Here is a 22,060-nt window from a genome sequence, read left to right on the forward strand (position 1 = left end):
TTCTCACTAAATAATGATCCCTTGATGCGGGCATGGAGAGGTGCAAGCTTGAACACTTTCTGGGTGCAAAGAAGTAGATTTCCTCTTTTGTTACATTTAAATCAAACCACTCCCACAACAGGTTTTTGTTTCCTCCATTTTACTTTCTGATGAGTTTCATAGTGCTTACTTTTGTAGTTTGATAAGATCTCCACAGTATGATCAGCAACCAACACTATTCTAGAAGGCTTCTAAATCAACTGTTAAGATGATCTGGTGGGTATTATGGACAAAATGCAAACTTAAAAAGCAGATTACTTTCTGGGAAGGTAATGATTGAGAAGGATCTTAAGAATAGGGTTTAATGGCCTGAAAGGTTTGAATGCTCTACCAGTCAGGATCTGATCCACTGCAAGGGAGAGAAACCCAGCCCCAAACCAGCAGAACAGTTAACTAGGTGAGGTAACTGGGAAGTCCAGGGGCTGCGGTGGCTTTAGACATAGCTAGCTTCAGAGACTCAAACAGAATCATCGGAAAAATGTTCTAATTTCTCTATTTGCTTCTAGACTCTGCTTTCCTCTATCTTGACTTTTACTCTTGGGCAGCTCAAAACTTTATCTTTGGCAGACAAGAAGGGCCTCTTATCCAGGGGGGATCCTGTGGGTTAGCCTGGGTCAGGAAATCCAAGTCTCTCCTGAACTTGGCAGGCTATTGGGAGTAGCAGGATGAAAAGTCTGGAACCCCAGGTTAGGAGTATGCTGTGCCACCACCGCCTGCACATGTAAGTGTAGAGAGATATTGAAGGTGGGGAGACTATTAGAGGAGTGAGGCCCAACCTGAGGTGATGGCAGTGAAGATGGAAAGTGGGGGAAGACTGTGAGAGAACCCATCACAGGTAGATCAATGTATGACACGCTGAGTTCATGTGAGGCAGAAGAAATTAGAAATGCTAAAAGAATGGGGATGCCATTAGTAAAACAAGAATATGAGGCAGAAGAGTCTATTTCTGCAGAAATTTTGCTAAGACATACTCTTGGTTGGGCAAGCAAAGGAAGACATCAGGCAGGCAGCTGAAGGGGAGAGGTCAGACTTAAGAGAGGGGTCGGAGCCAGAGGTCTAGAGAGGGGGCCTCAACAATAAGCTCGTAGTTGGAATCATGAAAATTGCAAGATCTATGTGTGCAGAGGTGAGCGGTCAAAAGACAGAGCCCCAGGGAATTGTGAGTTAAGCAACAGAGAAGGAAAAGGAACGAAGGATGGTGACGGAGGAGCAACCAGACGCTGGGCGGAGAAAGTCAGACCTACTTAAGTCAAATAGGAGGAAAGTTCCAGTATCAAAAAGAAAAAGAAATAGATCCCCATGTTCAACAATATTTCCAATATTGGTTCTATACTCATATTTTCCTCATTCCTTTTCATAAGTGAACTCACAATCAAACTAAGTCCAATGAGCAGCTATTGAGGCTAAAAGATTTATTGCTTTCTGAATACCAGTGGCTTCCATCCTAAGTTGTATTCATTTGAGACCTGAGTTCCTTATCATTAGTAACAACATATTAATTTTGGGGTCTTCTCTCATTTTTTTAGAACAGGGACCAGGTATTAAAACAGCTGCCCAAGTACCGAGATGCAAAGATGGCACTGCTGCAGATAGCTAAGCTGCTAAGCAGGCAGCATCATTATGTTGACTTGGGGGCAGATGTATAAAATCTAATCCTGGCAAATGAAAGGTACGTTGGAAGTCTCAGTGTATGAAGTACAAAAATGGGAGCTATATGAGCATCAACCTGTTTGAGAACTGACTGTCCCTGGAGTCAAGGCAGAAGACATTTCAATATTTCACCTTTAAGTGTTCTGTTTTTTTCCAATTATTCCTTGAATTTTGGTACTTCCGAGGGCCTTAACCTAGGCTTTTCCCCAATCCATACATTTGGGGTGATCTATAAGACCTCAACTTGGCCGGGCACGGTGGCTCACGTCTGTAATCCCAGCACTTTGAGAGGCTGAGGCAGGTGGATCGCCTGAGGTCAGGAGTTCGAGACCAGCCTGGCCAACATGGCGAAACCTCGTCTCTACTAAAAATACAAAAATTAGCCGGGTGTGGTGGCACGCGCCTGTAATCCCAGCTACTCAGCAGGGTGAGGCAGGAGAACTGCTTGAATCTGGGAGACAGAGGTTGCAGTGAGCCAAGATAGCACCACTGCACTCCAGCCTGGGCCACAGAATGAGACTCTGTCTCGCCAAAAAAAAAAAGACATCATCTTTCTCAATCCACCCTCTCTTCTGCCCTCAAACCTATATACGGTCATCCCTCAGTATCCATGGGGAATTGATTCCAGGACCCCCCGCAGACATCAAAATCCACAGATGTTCAAGTCCTTTGTATAAAATAGTATAGTATTTTCATATAACTTACACACATCCTCCCACATACCTTATTACTTTTTTATTGGACTGAATTTATTTTTTTTACCTTTAGCTTTTAAGTTCAGGGGTACACGTGCAGGATGTGCAGGTTTGTTGCATAGGTAAACGTGTGCCATGGTGGTTTGCTGCACAGATCCACCCATCACCTAGTTATTAAGCCCAGCATCCATTTGCTATGTGTTTGCCCTCCGCACCCATCCCCTACCCCCATATAGCTTAAATCATCTCTAGATTACTTATAATACCTAATACAATGTAAATGTTATGTAAATAGTTGTTACACTGTCTTGTGTAGGGAATAATGACAAGAAAAACTCTGTCTGTACATGTTCAGTACAGACACAACCATCCATTTTTTTTTCCCCGAATATTTTCAATCTGCGTTTGGTTGAAACCCATGGAACTCACATATACAGAGGACCGCTTGTGTTTAGCTGCCTATTACATACATGTAACCAGGGTCACAGTGTGTGGCCACTCAGGCTGGGTACAGCAAAGAGCAACATTGGAAGGGGACACCATTCACATTGTAGACATCATTATTGTTCTGAATTTAAAACCAAAAATTAAAACCGTTGATTCCAAACTTACATGATTTATATACAGGCCAATTTTCTGGCAGATGACAGTAAAGTCTCTAGTTCTAATAAAATTAATGTTATTACAATTCCTTTCAAAATAAAAGTGTTTTAAAGAAAAGGGACTCTGACCTGCAGAAAGGCAGTATGAGGACCGTGGAGGCCTTGACCCCAACAGGATGCTCCGCGGGCACCTACACAACTTACTGTATCTGCCTTAGTCTAGCTCCACAGCGGTTCTCAGATCCCTTCCTCTTCATTCCTACTGCTACTGCCGGAGTTCAGACCCCACTCCTCAACATCTCTTACCTGTTCATTCTTCCTTCCTGATCTCTTTGCCTCATGTCTTGCCCCTCTCCCGCCCACTCTCCAAATTTGCTGTCAGAATAATCTTTCTAAAATGATTTGGCCAAGTGGCGTCCCTGCTTAAAGTATTTAAATATCTTCTCATTGCCTCCAGAACCCATCTGCACTCCTGAATACGCCACATGGACTCTGCACGTCCTTGCCCTGCCCTCCTGCCTACCCATTAGTCATCTCCCACACATGCCCTATGCTCGAGCCACATCAAAACCACATTTGATGCTGCTGCATGTGTTTGCCTAGAACACCTGACAAGCTGTCCAGTGGATTTCCATTCATCCTTCAAAAATCAGCTTAATGGTCCCTTCATGAAATCTTCCCTGACCAACTGAGGCAGAGGCGACCACACCCTCCTTTGCACTGCCGCTGTAGCTAGCTTATGCCTCTCATTACAGATGTGAGAGCTGCTTACGGGTATGGAATGCATCTTATTATTTGTCCCTAATATTTAAAAGAGTACTGATGGGTACCCTTGATACCTAGCACAGTGCCTGTCTGCCGAATTGAAGGAGTAAATAAATGTGTTGAATGTTGAGAAAAGTCATTGAGGGTAGATTTGAAAATGAGAGAAGGGAAGAGAATTAAAATGTCTTGAGGATTTTAAGTTCCGGGATACATGTGCGGGATGTGCAGGTTTGTTACATAGGTAAACATGTGCCATGGTGGTTTGCTGCACCCATCAACCCATTGCCTAGGTATTAAGTCCAGCATGCATTAAGCTATTTATCCTGATGCTCTCCCTCCCCACTGTTGAGGATCTTTTATGTCAGGCGTTGTTCCAGACTCTTTACACATAGGTCCTCAGTTTTGAGTTAACTGTGGAGAAACTCTAACAGTAACAAGCCATATTTCATTTGCTGTCCACTTTACAGTATTTCGCGGAGTCTCGGGGAACTTCTTTGCTAAGTTCTGTTCCCACCCTCTGCGGCCTGTACTAGTCTGCTGCATTGGGACCTTCGTGTTTTCAAAAGGGGACTATTTCATTGGTTTTACTTTTGGTATTGCATTCTGCTGGGAAGTATCAAACCAGTGATGCCCTATGCCTCATTAAAGCCTTACGGGATTTTTTTTTTTTTTTTTTTGATAAGAGCAACCAACCTCTCAATTATTTTCCCCTGTGGCTTCTCTCTTCCTATGATGAAGGTAGGGTCTAAAAGACATGGTGAAGATGTCTGGTTGGAACATAATGGTAAACGACAGGCACACTGCTAAACTTGGAATCCTTCCTAACAACTGGGGATTGTTTTTCCTGGACCACTTATGTGTCATTTACTTGGGATGGTTTCTTGTACACCTCTCTAGTTTGCAAGAGTTTACCAGTCTGGATTGTCAGAACAAACAGTTTTGGTTTAAACTGAGGAGACTGCTTCCTTAAGTATGGTCCCCATACATCATCTAGTTTAACCATCACCACAATGTTAGCCAATAGATATTCTCATTTTACAGAAAGGGAAAGTAACATGCAGAGTTTAACTTGCCCAAGGACATACAGGTAGATTAGGTGGTAATCAAGTGAGCTGTTTTCTCATAAAGCTTGGGAACATAAAGGGAAGGTGATTGGATTTAGAACTGAACTGGAGCTGTCTTCCAGGGCTAACTGGGAATATTGTTCCTACCAGCCAAACTATGCCTCTCCTGTTCTTTGGACTCTCAGGTTAACAAGCAGACATTTCACAGGGAACAAGAGTAACAGACTGACTGTGGGTGTCAGATACATGCTGGAGAATGAAGAGTTTTGAACAACAGAATTTTTTTAAAAAATCTATCCACTGCAGTGGCTCACACCTATAATCATGGCACTTTGAAAGGCCGAGGTAGGATGACTGCTTGAGCCCAGGAGTTCAAAACCAGCCTGGGCAACACAGCGAGACCCTGTCTCTACAGAAAGAAATATTTTTTTAGTTAGCCAGGCATAGTGGTATGTTGCCTATAGTCCCAGCTACTGGGAGGCTGAGACAGGAGGACCACTTGAGCCCAGGAGGTCGAGACTGCAGTGAGCTATGATCATGCCACTGCGCTCTAGCCTGGGCAACAGAGTGAAACACTGTCTCAAAAAAAAAAAAAAAAAAAAAAATCCTTGTAACAAGGTTTAGAAAGAAAATAGTTATTTTAAAAGCACACTACTGTACCTACATTCATACATGTCACTGAAATCCAAAGATATTCTCTGGTTAAACATTTATTATTTGTGGGAGTGTGAAACTGTTTTTCCTGTTTTTTGGTTTTAAGAAGCCAGTCCTTTGTTCACGTGAATTATATGCCATGAGATTATTTACACTCATTCTAAACACAAGTGTAAAGCTTCTCATCTAAGCTTTGTATAAAAAAAATAGTAATTTGTGGCCGGGCGCGGTGGCTCATGCCTGTAATCCCGGCACTTTGGGAGGCCGAGGCGGGCAGATCACCTGAGGTTGGGAGATTGAGACCAGCCTGACCAACATGGAGAAACCCTGTCTCTACTAAAAATACAAAATTAGCTGGGCGTGGTGCCTGTAATCCCATCTACTAGGGAGGCTGAGGCAGGAGAATCGCTTCAACCTGGGAGGCGGAGGTTGCGGTAAGCCAAGATTGCGCCATTGCACTCCAGCGTGGGCAACAAGAGTGAAACTCCATCTCAAAAAAAAAAAAAAAAAAGTAATTTGTATATGTAGCACCTCAGTACATTGCTGTACTGTGCATGAGGCACAAGCAGGTTATCAGGACACATTCCTTAAAAGAACAAGGTTGAGTACTGAATGTAGATACATGAGATTGTTTGTACTGTATACATAAAACTCTGGCAATGATTTGTCAAACAATCACGAACCAACACAAGCACCTGGAACTCACATCGTTAATGCCTGGACTTCAGCAGATTAACAAATCTGAGTTAAAGGTAACTTTTAAAAAATTACTCAAGGCCAGGTGTGGTAGCTCATCCCTGCAACTTGGGAGGCCAAAGCAGGCAGATTGCTTGAGCTCAGGAGTTTGAGATCAGCCTAGGCAACACGGCCAAACCCCATCACTACAAAAAATATAAAACTTAGCCGGTCATGGTGGCACGTGCCCGTAATCCCAGCTACTCAGGAGGCTGAAGTAGGAAGATAGCTTAAACCTGGGAGGTGGAGGTTGCAGTGAGCCAAGATTGCACTACTACACTCCAGCCTGGGTGACAGTGAGACTCTGTCTCAAACAAACAAACAACAACAAAAAACCCAAAAGTATTTAACAGCACTGACCCATCAAAAGACTGTCAGTGGTACCTCATTAGAACTAATAACCTGAAAGGAATTTGTTAACTACTCAAACGTTTAAGCCGATAAAAACTGCATCTGGGCCAGCCCTTTTACAAACATTTTAATTGTGCTTTGCAAGGAGGAAATATCCTTGTTTTCAACCTGTGAAAATTAAAAAATGTGAATTAATTCAACAAAATGTTACTGTATTATAGGTAATGTATAAAGGTTTCTAAAAATTAAGACCACCTATTTAGTATTCACGACAATATTTTCCATTAATTGCAAGCAGAAAGGCCTTGCAAGTTTAATATAATGCAGAAGCAGAAAGCAAGTTTGTCCAGCCCACTGCTCATGGGCTGCATATGGCCCAGGACATCTTTGAATGTGGACTAACACAAATTCATAAACCTTTTGCAATTTTTTTTTAAACTCATCAGCTATCACTAGTGTATTTTATGTGTGGCCCAAAGGCAATTCTTCTCCTTCCAGTGTGGCCCAGGGAAGATTGGACACCCCTTCTGAAGTAAAGCTTATGTGCCACTTTACACTGGCTGATGGAGAAACAGACACAATCCAAGGTTTTGTCATTCTTGTCTGTTAGTAAAAGACATGGTCAGTTAGCCTGAGGAATTAGTTAAGTCCTGCATCCCACACACGCACTCATTACACAGTGAAAGATTATTTAGGCAAGAAACAACCGCTACAAACATATTTTAAAGTCATATTGCTCTTTTAGAGTTAATAAATCTAAACTCTGAAAATATCGTTATGCAGACAGATCAAGTCTCAGACTTCAGAAAAATGACTTTCTGCTGTTCTTTAATGGCCTGCTACCTATCTGGTCTCAGGTTTAGCAAACAACCGTGGAAGGAAGAATTGAGTAAGGGTCCAGGGCGGTGGAATGTTAATCTTGGAGCTCCAGCCAGCAAACCCAGGCTCCCATATTTAGAAACGAGGATTTGCTCTGTCCCTATTGGCCTTTGAATGCTCGTGGCAGTTGCTTTCAAACTGTAAAAATGAACAGTGAACAAAAATTTTCTTCCCCCTATCTTCTTTATTTTTCTAAGATTGTTATTTGTTTAAATAATAGTACATGTTGTATAACAATGTTCTCAACCTCCTCCCATCCCAGCTGCCATTCCCACTGTGACTGGGCAGCAATGTTTACATGCATCCTATACTCTCAAAAAGGTGCCCAGATTTCACACTGCAACAGACAAAACTGACTTGCATTATGCATATTTTCCAAGTGCCCACCTGTAATTCCATCCCAACTACAGTCACATTTATTGAACACTTACTATGTACCTGGTACCTAAGTACATTACATGTATGTGACTAATTTAATCTTCACAGCAACCTATAAGATATTATGATCTTTACCTTACATATGAGGAAACTGAGGCACACAGAGTTTAAGTAACTTCAAGGTCACACAGCTAGTAAGTGGTAGCACTGGGATTCAAACCCAGATAATCTGGTCTCAGAGCCTCTGTGCTGACACTGTTTTCAGAATGCACGTGAGCAAAACATTATCATGGAGATAATTTGCTCTACCATATTTTAGGTTTATCATTTGCAAATGATAGCATCTTGTTATTAATAATCAATGACTTAGAATGTATCTCACAGTTGATGGGGACTCACAGAACTTCACCAACACGTAAGAACTTCAATGTCTTGAACAACCTCAAATATCTAATGGTTTAAACTTTAACTGGTGAAAACGCCTTGAGAATTTATTGCTTTCCTACCCAATATTATGGAAAGTAAAAACTTAGCTTTTCCATTAATTTTCAGTAAGATATTGTTGCAACAGTCTTCTTTTTCTGTATTTCTATTAGAGTGAAGGTCTTTATGGTATGAAAACTGAATATTCTCCTCTAACGATGTTTGTTATCAATGAATCAAAACTCTTTCAAATCCTGATGTTTCCTGAGAAAAAAGAAAACCCAAAAGTCAAATACCTGGCCTGTGCCTACAGGACTGTGGGAACCAAAGACAGAACTTCAGCCTTCAGAAGTAAGAACTACCACTTACTCTATTGAAAACAAAACAAAACAAAAAAAAAAACAAAAAAAACTGCTTTGAAAAACTAATTAAAATGAGAAGTTTTAAGTGTCTCAGATGTAAAATCATGATTATGTGAAAGCTGCTTTCAAGATGAATTTTAATTTTCAGAACGTCACTTGAATTAATTTAGCCTCTTAAATATCTGTCTTCTTTTCACAGAAGGTATCGATAGCAGAGAAAATGTTTTATAAATTGTAATAACGTAGCCTTATGAATGATATTCAAAAGGCATATCAGAAAGAAACGGAAAGATAAACCAAATACAATTTTACAAGAAAAATACTTGTTTTACTTACCCTGTGTTATCTTCTGAAAGTAACTCAAAAGGTAGACTTATTCTTTTTAATCTAATTTCGTTCACCTTTAAAATGTGATTGCATTTCAAAGTAGATTCTATTTTAACAACTTCCTTGCTATAAAACATTAAAAGACAAAGTCAAGCAATGCCATCTACAGGGGGCCTTTAGAACAACAGATGTTTCTATAACCCATACTCTCCTTTAAATTAAAATACCTATAATCTGTCACATCATATTTCGCATAATTTAACAAGGAATTTTTCAAGAAAGGTAAGAAAAAAATTAAAAGATACGCTGTGTATAAAAAAATTCCCACTAACATTCTGGATTAATAGTTCTTACTTTAAAATAACCTAGGCCAGGTGCAGTGGCTCACGCACGTAATCCCAACACTTTGGGAGGCTGAGGTGGGTGGATTGCTTGAGGTCAGGAGCTCGAGACCAGCTTTACCAACAGGTGAAACCCCATCTCTACTAAAAATACAAAAATTAGCTGGGTGTGGTGGCAGGTGCCTGCAATCCCAGCTATTTCGGAGGCTGAGGCAGGAGAATCGCTTGAACCTGGGAGGCGGAGGTTGCAGTGAGCCAAGATCGCACCATTGCAATCCAGCCTGGGTGACAGAGTGAGAGTCTGTCTCAAAACAGAACAAAACAACAAAAAACTAATTTCATTTCCAACTTCACCTAACATATGATCCATGGACCCTTGGTTATAAACTGTGGCAGATTAAAATGCAAAGTTATGCAACCTCAAAGACATTTAAAGTTATAACTGGTGTACAGAAGAGACTCAAGTCATTGGAGACTGGACCTGCAACAATTTTTAACTGTCGAATCCCCCTTCCTTCTTGAGTAGCATCCATCACCTCTGCCTTCTTGGCCAGATTCTCTAAATTTTCAGATTATATTTACAGTCTATTTCCGTTTCCAAAGCTCAGTCCTGTTTATTTTAAAACCTCCTATTTCATACAAGGTTCCACATCCGATTCCAAGTGGTTTTTTGTCCATATGTACTACAGGCCCACTCTATTCACAGATGGTTTGCTTTTTATATACTTTCTTCTTTCTTTGCTCTCTTCTCCTTGGGAAGTAGATGCTAAAAGAGGTTTCCTTGTTGCAGTGGTTCTCAATTTAAGGCAAACATTAAGACCATCTGGAACCCCTTAATAAAAATACTATGCCTCTGATTAAACTGGACTGGGATAGGGCCTGGACATGCGTTTTGTGTGCTTTTAATTTTCCACGTGCAGCCTGGTTTGAGAAACACTGCCTTACTGTGGGGTTGCAACCCTTTCCCTCATTGGCTATAACTGCATTCTGATAAGTGGTTTACGAGCTGCATTGTGCAGAGGCAACCCACACTCGCCCAGAGGCCAAGGCATTGGCAGTCCCTTGGGATTTGGGAATTAGCTGTGTCCTGGCTGAGCCCCAGCTAGTGGCATCACCTCATCCGTTGCACTTGCCTTTTAAACCACGTCATCCCCTCCTTCATGTTGTTGCAGAAGTCTTCTAACCCTCAATTCATGCATCATTTCTCAGGCTGGCAGGGTGCATCTTCAATACCCCTCGGCCTTACAGTTCCCACATCACTCCTCCAATTCTATCTCCATGCTTTGGAATCTGCTGCTGGTGGGTAAACACAAATCTAACCAGAAAGAGAAATACTGGTCTCCCATACATGCAAGCATCTCGAATCTCGAGTTACTTCCTCAGGCCTTCCTCCTGTGGTTTTGTTTTTTTGAGATACGGTCTCACTGTCACCCAGGCTGGAGTGCAGTGGTGCAATCATGGCTCACTGCAGTCTCAACCTCCCTGGGCTCAGATGAACCTCCCACATCAGCCTCCCTAGTATGGATGGGACTACAGGTGTACACCACCACACCCAGGTAATTTTTTGTATGTTTTATAGAAACAAGGTCTTGCTATGTTGCCCAGCCTGGTCTCAAGCTCCTGGGCTCAAGTGATCTGCCTGCCTTGGCCTCCCCAAGTGCTGGGATTACAGGCATGAGCCACATCACCCAGCCTCCTCCTGTGGTTTGTGAGTGCAGGTACAACCTGTTACCTCTCCACATTCGAAAGCCCAAAAGACTAAATTACATTCCCTAACAATGGACTCCTCCAAAAGGAGACCTCTTCCAAAGCTCCCCAGATGTCTGTGGAATAGTGGTTGGTGATGGAGCATGTTCTCTGAACTGGCCACCTTCAGTAAGCCCTGTAGCACTCACTGGTCCTAACCACCACTGGTCGAATCTTACAATGTGAGGATTGGCACCTTGACTTCAGTTTTGGCCTTATTCCAGAACAGGAAAGATATCCTATTTGACTTTTTTTTTTTTTTTTTTTTTTTGAGACGGAGTCTTGCTCTGTCACCCAGGCTGGAGTGCAGTGGCTCCATCTCAGCTCACGGTAGCCTCCACCTCCGGGGTCAAGCTATTCTCCTGCCTCAGTCTCCCAAGTAGCTGGGATTACAGCACACGCCACCATGCCAGGCTAATTTTTGTATTTTTAGTGGAGACAGGGTTTCACCATGTTGGCCAGGCTGGTCTCCAACTCCCGACCTCAGGAGATCTGCCTGCCTCGGCGTACAGGCGTGAGCCACCGCGCATGGGGCCTATTTGACTTTCAATTACAAATTTCCTCTACAGTCAGTATTTAGGTGAGTTCTCCAGAAGCAGATAGAGAGGAATGTATGCAAATGATTTATCAAAGTTAAGTAAAGGAATGGGAATGGCCGAACAGGAAGGAGGAGGGAGTCAAGCAAGAGTGATTTTGGCAAAGTTGCATAGAGGCCGACTTCAGCCCAACTCCTCCAGGAAATTAGTGAAGTTTCATTTTTCTGAACTAAAAGAGCTGGGTTTTCATAGAGTAAAATCAAGGGGCACTTCAGGCCAAAGACCCATAGATAGTGTGTATTAAAAGAGAGGGCCAGGTGCAGTGGCTCATGGCTAGTAATCCCATCACTTTGGGGGGCTAAGGAGGGTGGATCACTTGGCTCCAGGAATTACAGACCAGTCTGGGCAACATGATGAAACCCTGGCTCTACAAAATATACAACAAAGCTAGCCAGCCATGGTGGCACACCTGTAGTTCCAGCTACTAAGGAGGTTGAGGTAGGAGGATCGTCTGAGCCTGGGGGTAGGCTGCAGTGAGCCAAGATTGTGCCACTACTGCACTCCAGCCTGGGCAACAGAACAAAACCCTGTCTCAAAAAAATAAAAAAAATAAAAAAAAAAAAAGAGAAAGCAGGAGGGCCTAAAAACCGGAGGGTGAAAAGACATTTAAGGAACCTGGGTGGACTAGTATAGTCAAGGTCAAACTTATTTTTACAAATTTCATAATGCTATAAAACAAGCTAAAAAGTGGTCATTTGTCCTAAGACATCATTAATAACAGCTATCACTATCTGTACCTCACAAAGCACCATACATTTAGGTTACACTGCCTTGCAAACTGCTTAATGAAATGCTAAGGACAGTATGAACAAAGTATTTTGGGGGAAAGAAAAAAACAAACCAAAAACTAGCAAAGAAACTTTTAAGACTGAAATAAACCTGAAAGGAATGAACTGATTTCTTGACTTGTACCCTTAATGTCTCTAAATAGGGCTGCTTTTGCTCTTTGTTAACTGTTTAGATGTTCACTTTCTTCAAAGGTATTTCTGATATTCAGTCACAAGGTCTCAAAAACAATGTTTATTTTAACACATAAAATGTACCATCTAGCACCAATGCCTGTAAACACCAGAATTCCATCTGGTTACTACTCTTTGGAACAAGTATGATTAAAGTCCTTGACAGATTATTGTATATGAGTGAATGGCTTCATAACATAAAACAGAGAGACAGAACAAAAATTCATTTGGTATATACATATAGAACTACATTTGTAGTTATTCAAAAACCTTTCACTGCTTCATGTAAACAAGTTAATACCAGTATTTTTAAGCCAGATTTTCCTGGAACATATACATAAAGAAAAGTGCATGAGCCACATAAGTGCATAAGCCTGAAACTGGTCTTTCTATTCTCACTCCATTCTCAAATGAAAAATCTGTAAAGATATCTTTTGCTCCTCCAATCTTCTGATTTGTCTTCTTAGCAACTCATTACAGTACAATTTACTGATTAAATCACATAGGTATGTATGGTGGAAGAAAAGAAAACTTTAGCCAATGTAAGTACACAAGACAATATCTCAGTTCTTTTTAAAATTAAAAGAACATTTAAGTATTAAAGATATTTTAAAAGAAATGAAGTGGAAAATACAAATGATAAATATTATATAATTATGTACAAAATGAAAACCTTTTAAACTTTGAAGATAAACTAAAATTTACTAGTTTGAATTTAAAACATTATATAATAGCAGATAGTTCTCTTCAGAAATTTATGTCTAGTTTCCTATAAAAGGTCAAGTCAATCATGTTGGTTCACTGTTTTTGGCAGATTTTAGCCTCGCCTCAATACCAATTTTTATTTGAATAACTGATTCCCAACATTTAAGTAGAACTTGATGCTGAACTAAGTAACCTAAGCTGGATTCAGGGCCATTGGCAGGCAGGCAGGCAAGCAGGCATTTTTCGTTATTGCAGGCCGCCCCTGGTGGTCGTCATCTATACGTCGGATTTCTAAGGACGTGCCGGAAAAAAATCTGTGAACACAATCTTCCCATGCCATATTCACATGCTCTATTCACATCTTTAGTTTACCCAGGTTGTTAGAGGCTTGGGTAAGATGATTAAAGGATTCACGATGGAAATTTCTATAAGAAAAAAAAGGAAACTTAAAAGATTGATTTACCACAAACTATTTACTGGGTATTTAATAATGCCTAATATGCCTCATAATGCCTAGTATGCCTAACAGTGGCTACATGCAATTCAAGTGAACAACCATGCATGTTTATAATGGTTCTTTGCTGACACCTAACAAGCAACTGAAGAAAGAACAGATGCATTGGACATTATCAAAATTAAAATACTTGTGCTTCAAAAGACACACCATAGGCCGGGTGTGGTGGCTCACACCTGTAATCCCAGCACTTTGGGAGGCTGAGGCGGCAGAGCACTTGAGGCCAGGAGTTCGACACAAGCCTGGCCAACATAGTGAAACCCAATCTCTACTAAAAATACAAAAAAATTAGCCGGGCGTCGTGGCACATGCCTGTAGTCCCAGCTACTTGGGAGGCTCACACAGGAGAATCACTTGAACCTGGGAGGCAGAGGTTGCACTGAGACAAGATCATGCCACTGCACTCCAGACTGGATGACAGTGCGAGACTCTGTCTCAAAAGAAAAATAAGAAAATAATAAATTAAGAAAATAAAAGACACACTATCAAGAAAATGAAAAGATGACCCACAGAATGGGAGAAAATATTCACAAATAATGCATCTGTAAGTGTCTAGTATTCAGAATGTATAAGGAACTCTCACAACTCAAAAGTAAAAAGACAAATAAATCAATCTGAAAATGGGCCAAGCATTTCTTCTAAATACAGAAAAGATACCCAACATCATTAGTCATTAGAGAAATGAAAACCACAGTTTAGAGACTATCTCATACCCAGTGAGATGGGTATAATTAACAAATGTTGGTAAAAATGTGGAGAAAACTGGAACCCTCATCCACTGCTGGTGAGAATGTATAATGGTATGGTAGATTTGGAACACAGTTTGGCAAGTCTTCAAAAAGTTAAACAGAGTTCCCATATAACCTTGCAATTCCTCTAGGTATATACTCAAGAGGTCTGAAAACATGTTCTCACATAAATTTGTAGATGAATGTTCATAGCAGCATTATTCATCTCGTCAATGGATGGATAAGGTGTGGTATAGCCATATAAAGGAATACTATTCAGCCACAAAAAGGAGTTAGGTGCCAATGTGTGCTACAATGTAGATGAGGCTTGAGAATACTGTGCTGAGTGAAAGAAGACAGGCACAAGAGGCCACACAATATGTGACTTGTTACATATGACATGTGCAGAATAGGCAAATCCATAAAGAGATTAGTGGTTGCCAGCAGCTGGGGATGGGGTTAACAGGGAGTGACTGCTAATGGGTAAGAGGCTTCTCTGGGGGTTGAAATCGTTTAAAATTAGAAAGCGGTGATTTACACAACTATGTGAATATACTAAAAATCACCAAATTGTACACCTTAAAAGCGTGAATTTTATGGTATGTGAATTACATCAACTAAAAAATAATTTTTTTTTTTTTTTTTTTTTTGGCCAAAAAACAAAAGCCTTTATATTCAGGAAACACAAAATCTTTATGCCTCCAAAAAATTCTACTTTTAAAACTGCACAACAGCTTCAGTTAAAACCGGATCCCTTAAAAAACAAAACAGTTTTTTTTATCTGTGGCACCATGCCACATAAATGTTAATCTGAATAATCCCACTGCTGCCTTTTTACTTAGATTTAGTCCTAACACCTACTTCTGTTCCCTAAAACTAAGTTTTATTTGCTTTTGACTAGAATTCATATAATCAGAAAACTTTATCACAAACATAATCAAAGCAAAGATGATAGAAAAATGTGGGCTTATTGAATCTAGCATCCTTAATTCATAAAAGTAATCACCTTCCTGCGCCTTACGCTAGTCACATATACCAAAGGTGCTGGGAATACAAAAATAGATGAAAGGCCAGGCGCAGCAGCTCACACCTGTAATCCCAACAATTTGGGAGGCCAAGGCGGGCAGGTCACTGGAGTCCAGGAGTGCAAAATTAGCCTGGACAACATGGCGAAACCCCGTCTCTACAAAAAAAAAAATACAAAAATTAGCTGGGCATGGTGGTGCATGCCTATGGTCCTAGGTACTCAGGAGGCTGAGGTGGGAGGATCACTTCTCGAGCCCACGAGGCAGAGGTTGCAGCAAGCCGAGATTGCACCACTGTACTCCAGCCTGGATGACAGAGTGAGACCCTGTTTCAAAAAAAAAAAAAAGGATGAAGTACAATTCTTCCCTCTTTCTACAGGTCAAACCCTAGGCGCCACTGAGGCAACCTGCATAAAATGTGATTGTTATACAGGATAAAACATGCACCAAGAAGGGGGAAGATACATAAATTCTACTTAACTGAGTGCATTTATCTTTTATGGACTCATCTGCCTTGTTATATTTCATTTTCTGTAAACAATTTTTAATAAGGAAAAGTTCACAAAGGTAAGAGAAGGCATTTTAAAATCTCACAGAGATAAAAGAAACTTATAAATAGCTAATCACTTGTCTGAGGTAATACCCAATTATAGAGCTATACAATTTACGTCTACGGAGAAGCTGGAAAAGGCCTTTAAAAGAGAAGCCTGGCCAGGTATGGTGGCTGATGCCTGTAATCCCAGAACTTCAGGAGGCCGACGTGGGCGGATCACTTGAGCCCAGGTGTTCGACACCAGTCCAGGCAACACGGTGAAACGTGTCTCTACTTAAAAAATACAATTAAAAAAAAAAAAGCCTGGCTTTAGAGCAAAAACCCAAGGCAAGATAGATTAAACTATCTTGACACTAAAGTTACTGCCTGAGTCCAGTGAATCATTCTGGCTGTTTCTCCACATCAAAATCAACGCCCATACCACACATATGCCCTGAAATAGTGTCCAGCTGATGAAACCTCCTTGGAGAATGAAGAACTGAGAATGTTATTTACCGATTTTTTCTTTCTGATGTATATAATATGAATATCTTCACTTCGATACTCTTCATCATGTTTTTCCAAAGGAATTTTTTCAAAGTCAAAATCTAGCTGAAGGAGCTATAAATTTAAAACAGACATACTTCAAATTCAATAATATGAACTGACCTGTGGGTGACAGAAGTCAGAATGGTGGTTACTTTTTTTTTTTTTTAAGACAGAGTCTCACTCAGTCACCCAGGCTGGAGTACAGTGGTACGATCTTGGCTCACTGCAACCTCTGCCTCCCTGGGTTCAAGTGATTCTCTTGCCTCAGCCTCCTAAGTAGCTGGGATTACAGGTGCACAACACCACACCCAGCTAATTTTTGTATTTTTAGTAAAGAAAGGGTTTCACCATGTTGGCCAGGCTGGTCTCAAACTCCTGACCTCGTGATCTTCCCATCTAGGCCTCCCAAAGTGCTGGGATTACAGGCGTGAGCCACCGCGCCTGGCCAGTGGTTACCTTTTGAGGAGTATTGCCTGGGAAAGGGCAGTGTGCAAACCTTCCAACATCCTGAAAATGTCCTCTATCTTTATGTTGGTAAGTAGTTACTTGGGTGTATACATATGAAAAATTAAGCTCAGCACTTGACTGATACATATGCATTTTACATATGCTTTACCCCAATAAAAGCTGTTTAACAGTACGAAATTTTCATTATGCATCATTTCAAAAGTTCATGAACATTTTTCATATTCGAGAAAAACATGAAAATAAACATTTTAGTATATGTTACCTGAGGCAGTCATATACCTGCTTTCTCATTAAACCAAAGTAGTCCTTTCAGCAGACAAAACTGCAGGCCTATATAGATGTACCCTCAAAAGGAGTCACTCACAATGTGATAGATTTGTGCCCATAAAAAGGGTTTGGGTTATCACTAGGGGAAGAAGGGTGACAGATACATAAAACCCTATATACTATATCTGCAACTTCCTGTAAGTCTTTTCTAACTACTTCAGAACAAAAAGTTAAAAAAAAAAAAAAGACCCTAAAAATAGACAGGTATCTAGGTTGGAGGTTTCATAAATATGTAGAGAAAAACACAGAAGTAAAAACTTATCACTTGGCAACATGGGAAAACCCCATCTCTACAAAAAAATACAAAAAGTTAGCCGGGTGTGGTGGTACACGCCTGTAGTCCCAGTTACTTGGGGGGTGCTGAGGGAGGAGGATCACTTGAGCCCAGGAGGTTGAGGACGCAGTGAGCCCTGACTGTGCCACTGCACTCCGGCATGGGCTACAGGGTGAAACTGTCTCAAAACAAAGACAAAAACAAAAAAAAACAACTTATCACCTGCACGTTTCTATCATGTATTATCCAAAGGTAACACATACATCATTAATATGTTCCCCAAAGGCAGCATCATGTTTAATAAACACTGAAAACTGTTCTTAAAAAGGAGTGGCACCAGTATTATTTAACATTCTTCTGTAGCCACAGATCAACTAATTAGAAATGAAATCAAGTATCAGAAAAGATGAAAAAGGGGAGCTCAGTAGAATCATGGGCTGTGAAGATCCTTTCCTCAGCTTCACACAAATAGAATATTTTCCCCACCCAAAATTACCATAATATACTTGAAGAGACACACATACAGCCTCCCTGAAGGGAAATCACTACAAAGATAATAGAGTACTTAATACTTACCTCAAAATATTTTTTCTCAATTTCTGGATTTTTCCCCATTGTTCGTTGTTCATAACAACATATAATACGAGTTTCAAATCCACTGACATCTTTTAGAGTTTTCAGCAATGGCTCCAAAGACTATTTAAAAAAGAATATACTTTTTGTTTATGATTTAAAAATTTTTCTACTCTAAAAGTAGGTTGAGGAGGTACAGGGGTATTTATAGCTCCCCTACAATTTATCCATCTTTGAATCAATCCAACAAAGCACATGTAATTAAAGCTCTAGGCTAGGTGTAGTGGCTCACAACTATAATATCAACACTTTGGAAGGCAGAGGTGGAAAGATCGCTTGAAACCAGGAGTTGAAGACCAGCCTGGAGAACATAGCGAGAGACAACCCCCACCCCCCTGACACCTTACAAAAAACTTAAAGATTAGCCAGCATGCTGCTGCACACCTATAGTCCTAGCTATTGAGGAGGCTGAATGGGAGGATTACTTGAGCCTCAGGAGCTCGAGGTTACAGTGAGCTATGATCACTCCACTGCACTACAACATGTGTGACAGAGCAAGACCCCTATCTTAAAAAACAAAAACCCCTCTGTAACTGATGATTGGGTAAGCTCCTGTTAACTAAACCATGTACTGATTTTGGTTTCCAGAAAAAGGATTCAGATGACTGCATTTTGGAGTTCTCATGGGAAAACAAATGGAATCAACTTTACTCTTAAAAGTTTAATTTTATTTAGTCTAATTTGGGATTTAAATAATCAACAAATTACCCTACCAAAGTTAAATCTGACCCTAACTTGGTTCAATGCTAATTATTTTTAAAATAATCGATGCCCACACTATACAAACTGATGTATTTTTTTTTTTTTTTTTTTTTTGAGACGGAGTTTTGCTCTTGTTGCCCAGGCTGGAATGCAATGGCGTGATTTCAGCTCACTGCAACCTCCGCCTCCCGGGTTTCAAGCGATTCTCCTGCCTCAGACTCCCAAATAGCTGGGATTACAGACATGCACCACCACGCCTGGCTGATTTTGTATTTTTAGTAGAGACAGGGTTTTGCCATGTAGGTCAGGCTGGTCTCGAACTCCCGACCTCAGGTGACCCACCCGCCGTGGCCTCCCAAGTGCTGGGATTACAGGCGTGAGCCACCGCGCCCGGCCCAAACTGATATTTAAAGAAAAGAACAATGAATTATTTACAACTTAATTCTCAATGTCATGGTTAACATGTTCCGTGGGAACAAACCAAGAGAAAAAGAGAGGATTTTGGCTTTTCATAACATCCAATTGGCAAAATCCTTTAAATTTTTTACAGAAGCCTCTAGTAAAATGCATATAACACTTTTCTCAACATACTTCACCAGGTCGGTATGATAATGATGAGCGTATATACATATGGTCCCTGGTGACTTTTATCTTTTTACTGCATCAACTATAAGGCAAATCCCGGATTCAAAAATGTTAAAATGTGAAGAAACGTGTGCTTTAGAATCCATGGAATAAGATTCATCTTCTAAATGAAGAGACTTCACTCACTGGATACTTACCTCTTCATAGTATATGCAGTCGGCCATCAGTATGTAGTCGGGTGGAGAAGGAAAGCCTTCTATTTCTTCCCCCCTTAAAAATGTCAAACAAATATCTCAATTGTTTTAATAATTCAAAATAATCTTGTTTTATAAAGAACCGGAAAGTCCCCTTCCATCCTTTTAATGAAACGCAATTTAAAACAAACTACAAATCAATATCTTAAAACAAGCTGAAAGGCCATACAAACCATTTCAGTACCTTGGCTTGAACAGAACCAGTGACAAGATGCTTGTTCATATTAATATTCATCTTCAGCAAGTCTTGCAATTCCTCAAGATCGGTGACTACAACATCAGCCCTATAAAATAACGTCGACTGAGGTGTAGGCACAGGGGGGAAAGCCTGTAATCCGGATTTCCCCAGCAAGAAGGCGTCCCCACATCCCGCCCGCCCGCCAGCTCTTACCCGAGGGTAGCAGCCATGAGCCCCACGGCCCCGGTGCCCGAACCCAGCTCCAGCACCGACCGCCGGCTCAGCGCGTGGGCCCCGTCGCCAGAAAACTCGGGCGTTTCCAGATATTTAGAAAGGACAATGGCAGCGTCCCAAACAACGCAACCCACGCCACCGGAGCCATACTGCTGTAGTCGTAGCACTGTACCATCCCGCTTCTCCAAAACTCGCACAAAGCTCCGCAGTGGGTCCTCCAGCGGGGACTCCAGCGTAGCGGCCATCGCGCCCGGCAACATAAAACGGCGCGCGCAGGGACGTCACATCAACGCGCACCGCCCCGCCCTGCGGCTCCGCCCCCCGCCCGCGGCTGAGTTGGCACCGCAGCCTGCGCGTTAACAAAGCCCGGAAGGCAGCGTTACCTGGGCGGGGCCGAGCGTGGGGCCCCAGCTTCCCCCGCGCTTGGCACCCTCTCTCTACCCTAAATCACACGTTTGGCTTAACGAAGAGGCCGTTTAAATCACTTTCCCAGACAAAACTACTATTATAATCTACTCTTTAAAAAACAAAGCCAACCTTAGGGTTTACCAAGTTGGAGACTTGATTCACACAGTTACAAGGCTTAAATGCAATCAACTCTCAAGATCCTACCAAAGATGGCAATACTCTTACAATCTTCCTTTTCAAGTTCCTAGTATGCTCCTAGTTTTTTGTATGAATTCATAAAGGTGGTTGCTAGAAGCCAGCAGCTCACATTTAACAGTGAAGACAAAATGGTGTGTGTGTGTGTGTGTGTGTGTGTGTGTGTGTGTGTCTACAGGACTCAACAATCTCTCCCTTTGTTCCTTATAATGAAAACACATATTTTAAGAGTCTTTTAAAAATTAAGACTGGGGTGATTTATTAATCTTGTTAAGAACTCTGATACAAAGCACAGTAAAAGGCCACAGACCAGTAAATAAACAATGTGGCTTTTGGCTACTTTACAACTGCTGCTACAGCACTATCAGCAAAACACTATCACTTTGAACGAAGGCATCCAAATGGCAAATAAAATTACTCACTTATCTGATTGAAACGTTTAATAAAGCTTTAAGTATTTGCTGGTTTAAATATTACCAATCTAAAAAATATATTTAAAAAAAATTTCAGTTAACACGAGATTTATAGAGAAAGTTACTAGGTCTTGAAGGCAAGGCAGTTGGTTCCTATGCCATAGAATTTTTTTTGAATTTATGAATTAGTAAAGTAGCAGACTGTATTATAGGCCTCAAGTCACTTAAATTTATATAGGTTATTAGCAGTATCTTTAAATATACAATATAAACAAAACTGTACATACATGGCATATTAACTGTTTTCCATAACAATAGGCAATTCATTAGCTAAAGATATCATAGTCTGCAAAAACAAAAGGCACATCTGAATGAGATACATGCCCTTTTTCCCTCCATTATTGGGTTATGTAGTCTTTGTTTACATTTTGACAAAATAATAAACACTTACAGTGCCATTCTATTATTTTCATCCTACTTTTCATTTTTGTCTTCAGCAGCAAATACCGGCATTTAAGACATGGCATTAAAGAGTTTAAGAACAGTTGGTGTTATTCACAATTCTCCTAGATGTAAAAACTAGAAGTAAAAACTAGAAGATGGTCAAAGAGGTTTAAAAATCAGTAACACCATATACCCCTCCCATATTTGTGTAAATTCACTGCCTTAAAAAGGCATCTATTACTCAACTTTGAAAAATTTCACAAAAGCACTATCCCTTTTCAGTGCAATCATATCACTTTAAACCATATTTTTGCAGGGTTTACAGT

The 22,060-nt window shown here is 40.8% G+C and overlaps 1 protein-coding gene across 5 annotated transcripts; it reads right to left on the minus strand.

Annotated features, from left to right (window-relative positions):
* Window positions 1-9,549: 9,549 nt before the first annotated feature.
* VCPKMT (valosin containing protein lysine methyltransferase) lies at window positions 9,550-20,567 on the minus strand. 5 transcript variants are annotated; one of them, XM_030810157.1, is made up of 7 exons: window positions 20,254-20,567; window positions 20,036-20,146; window positions 19,806-19,878; window positions 18,265-18,384; window positions 16,587-16,691; window positions 16,020-16,069; window positions 12,608-13,696 (listed from the first exon to the last, which is right to left on the minus strand). In XM_030810157.1, exons 1-7 carry the CDS (start codon window positions 20,532-20,534, stop codon window positions 13,627-13,629), a joined length of 810 nt encoding a protein of 269 aa, XP_030666017.1. In that variant the 5' UTR covers window positions 20,535-20,567; the 3' UTR covers window positions 12,608-13,626. The 5 variants fall into 5 exon arrangements, with proteins under 5 accessions (XP_030666020.1, XP_030666017.1, XP_003267706.1 ...); XM_030810160.1 differs by lacking the exons at window positions 12,608-13,696; window positions 16,020-16,069 and adding an exon at window positions 9,550-10,561; XM_003267658.3 differs by lacking the exon at window positions 16,020-16,069.
* Between the last annotated feature and the right edge of the window lie 1,493 nt (window positions 20,568-22,060).

The sequence above is a fragment of the Nomascus leucogenys genome, chromosome 1a (genome assembly GCF_006542625.1).
Source record: "Nomascus leucogenys isolate Asia chromosome 1a, Asia_NLE_v1, whole genome shotgun sequence".
Classification (NCBI taxonomy): Eukaryota; Metazoa; Chordata; class Mammalia; order Primates; family Hylobatidae; genus Nomascus; species Nomascus leucogenys.

What these genes read in the sequence shown, in the direction of transcription:
- VCPKMT (XM_030810154.1), bottom strand. Translation starts at nt 20,534, where the DNA reads ATGTTGCCGGGCGCGATGGCCGCTACGCTGGAGTCCCCGCTGGAGGAC. An exon ending in CAAGCCAAGGTACTGAAATG is followed by an intron (nt 19,879 to 20,035) that starts GTTTGTATGGCC and finishes GACATTTTTAAG; the next exon opens with GGGGGAAGAAATAGAAGGCT. An exon ending in ACTGCATATACTATGAAGAG is followed by an intron (nt 18,385 to 19,805) that starts GTAAGTATCCAG and finishes TTTTTTAAATAG; the next exon opens with TCTTTGGAGCCATTGCTGAA.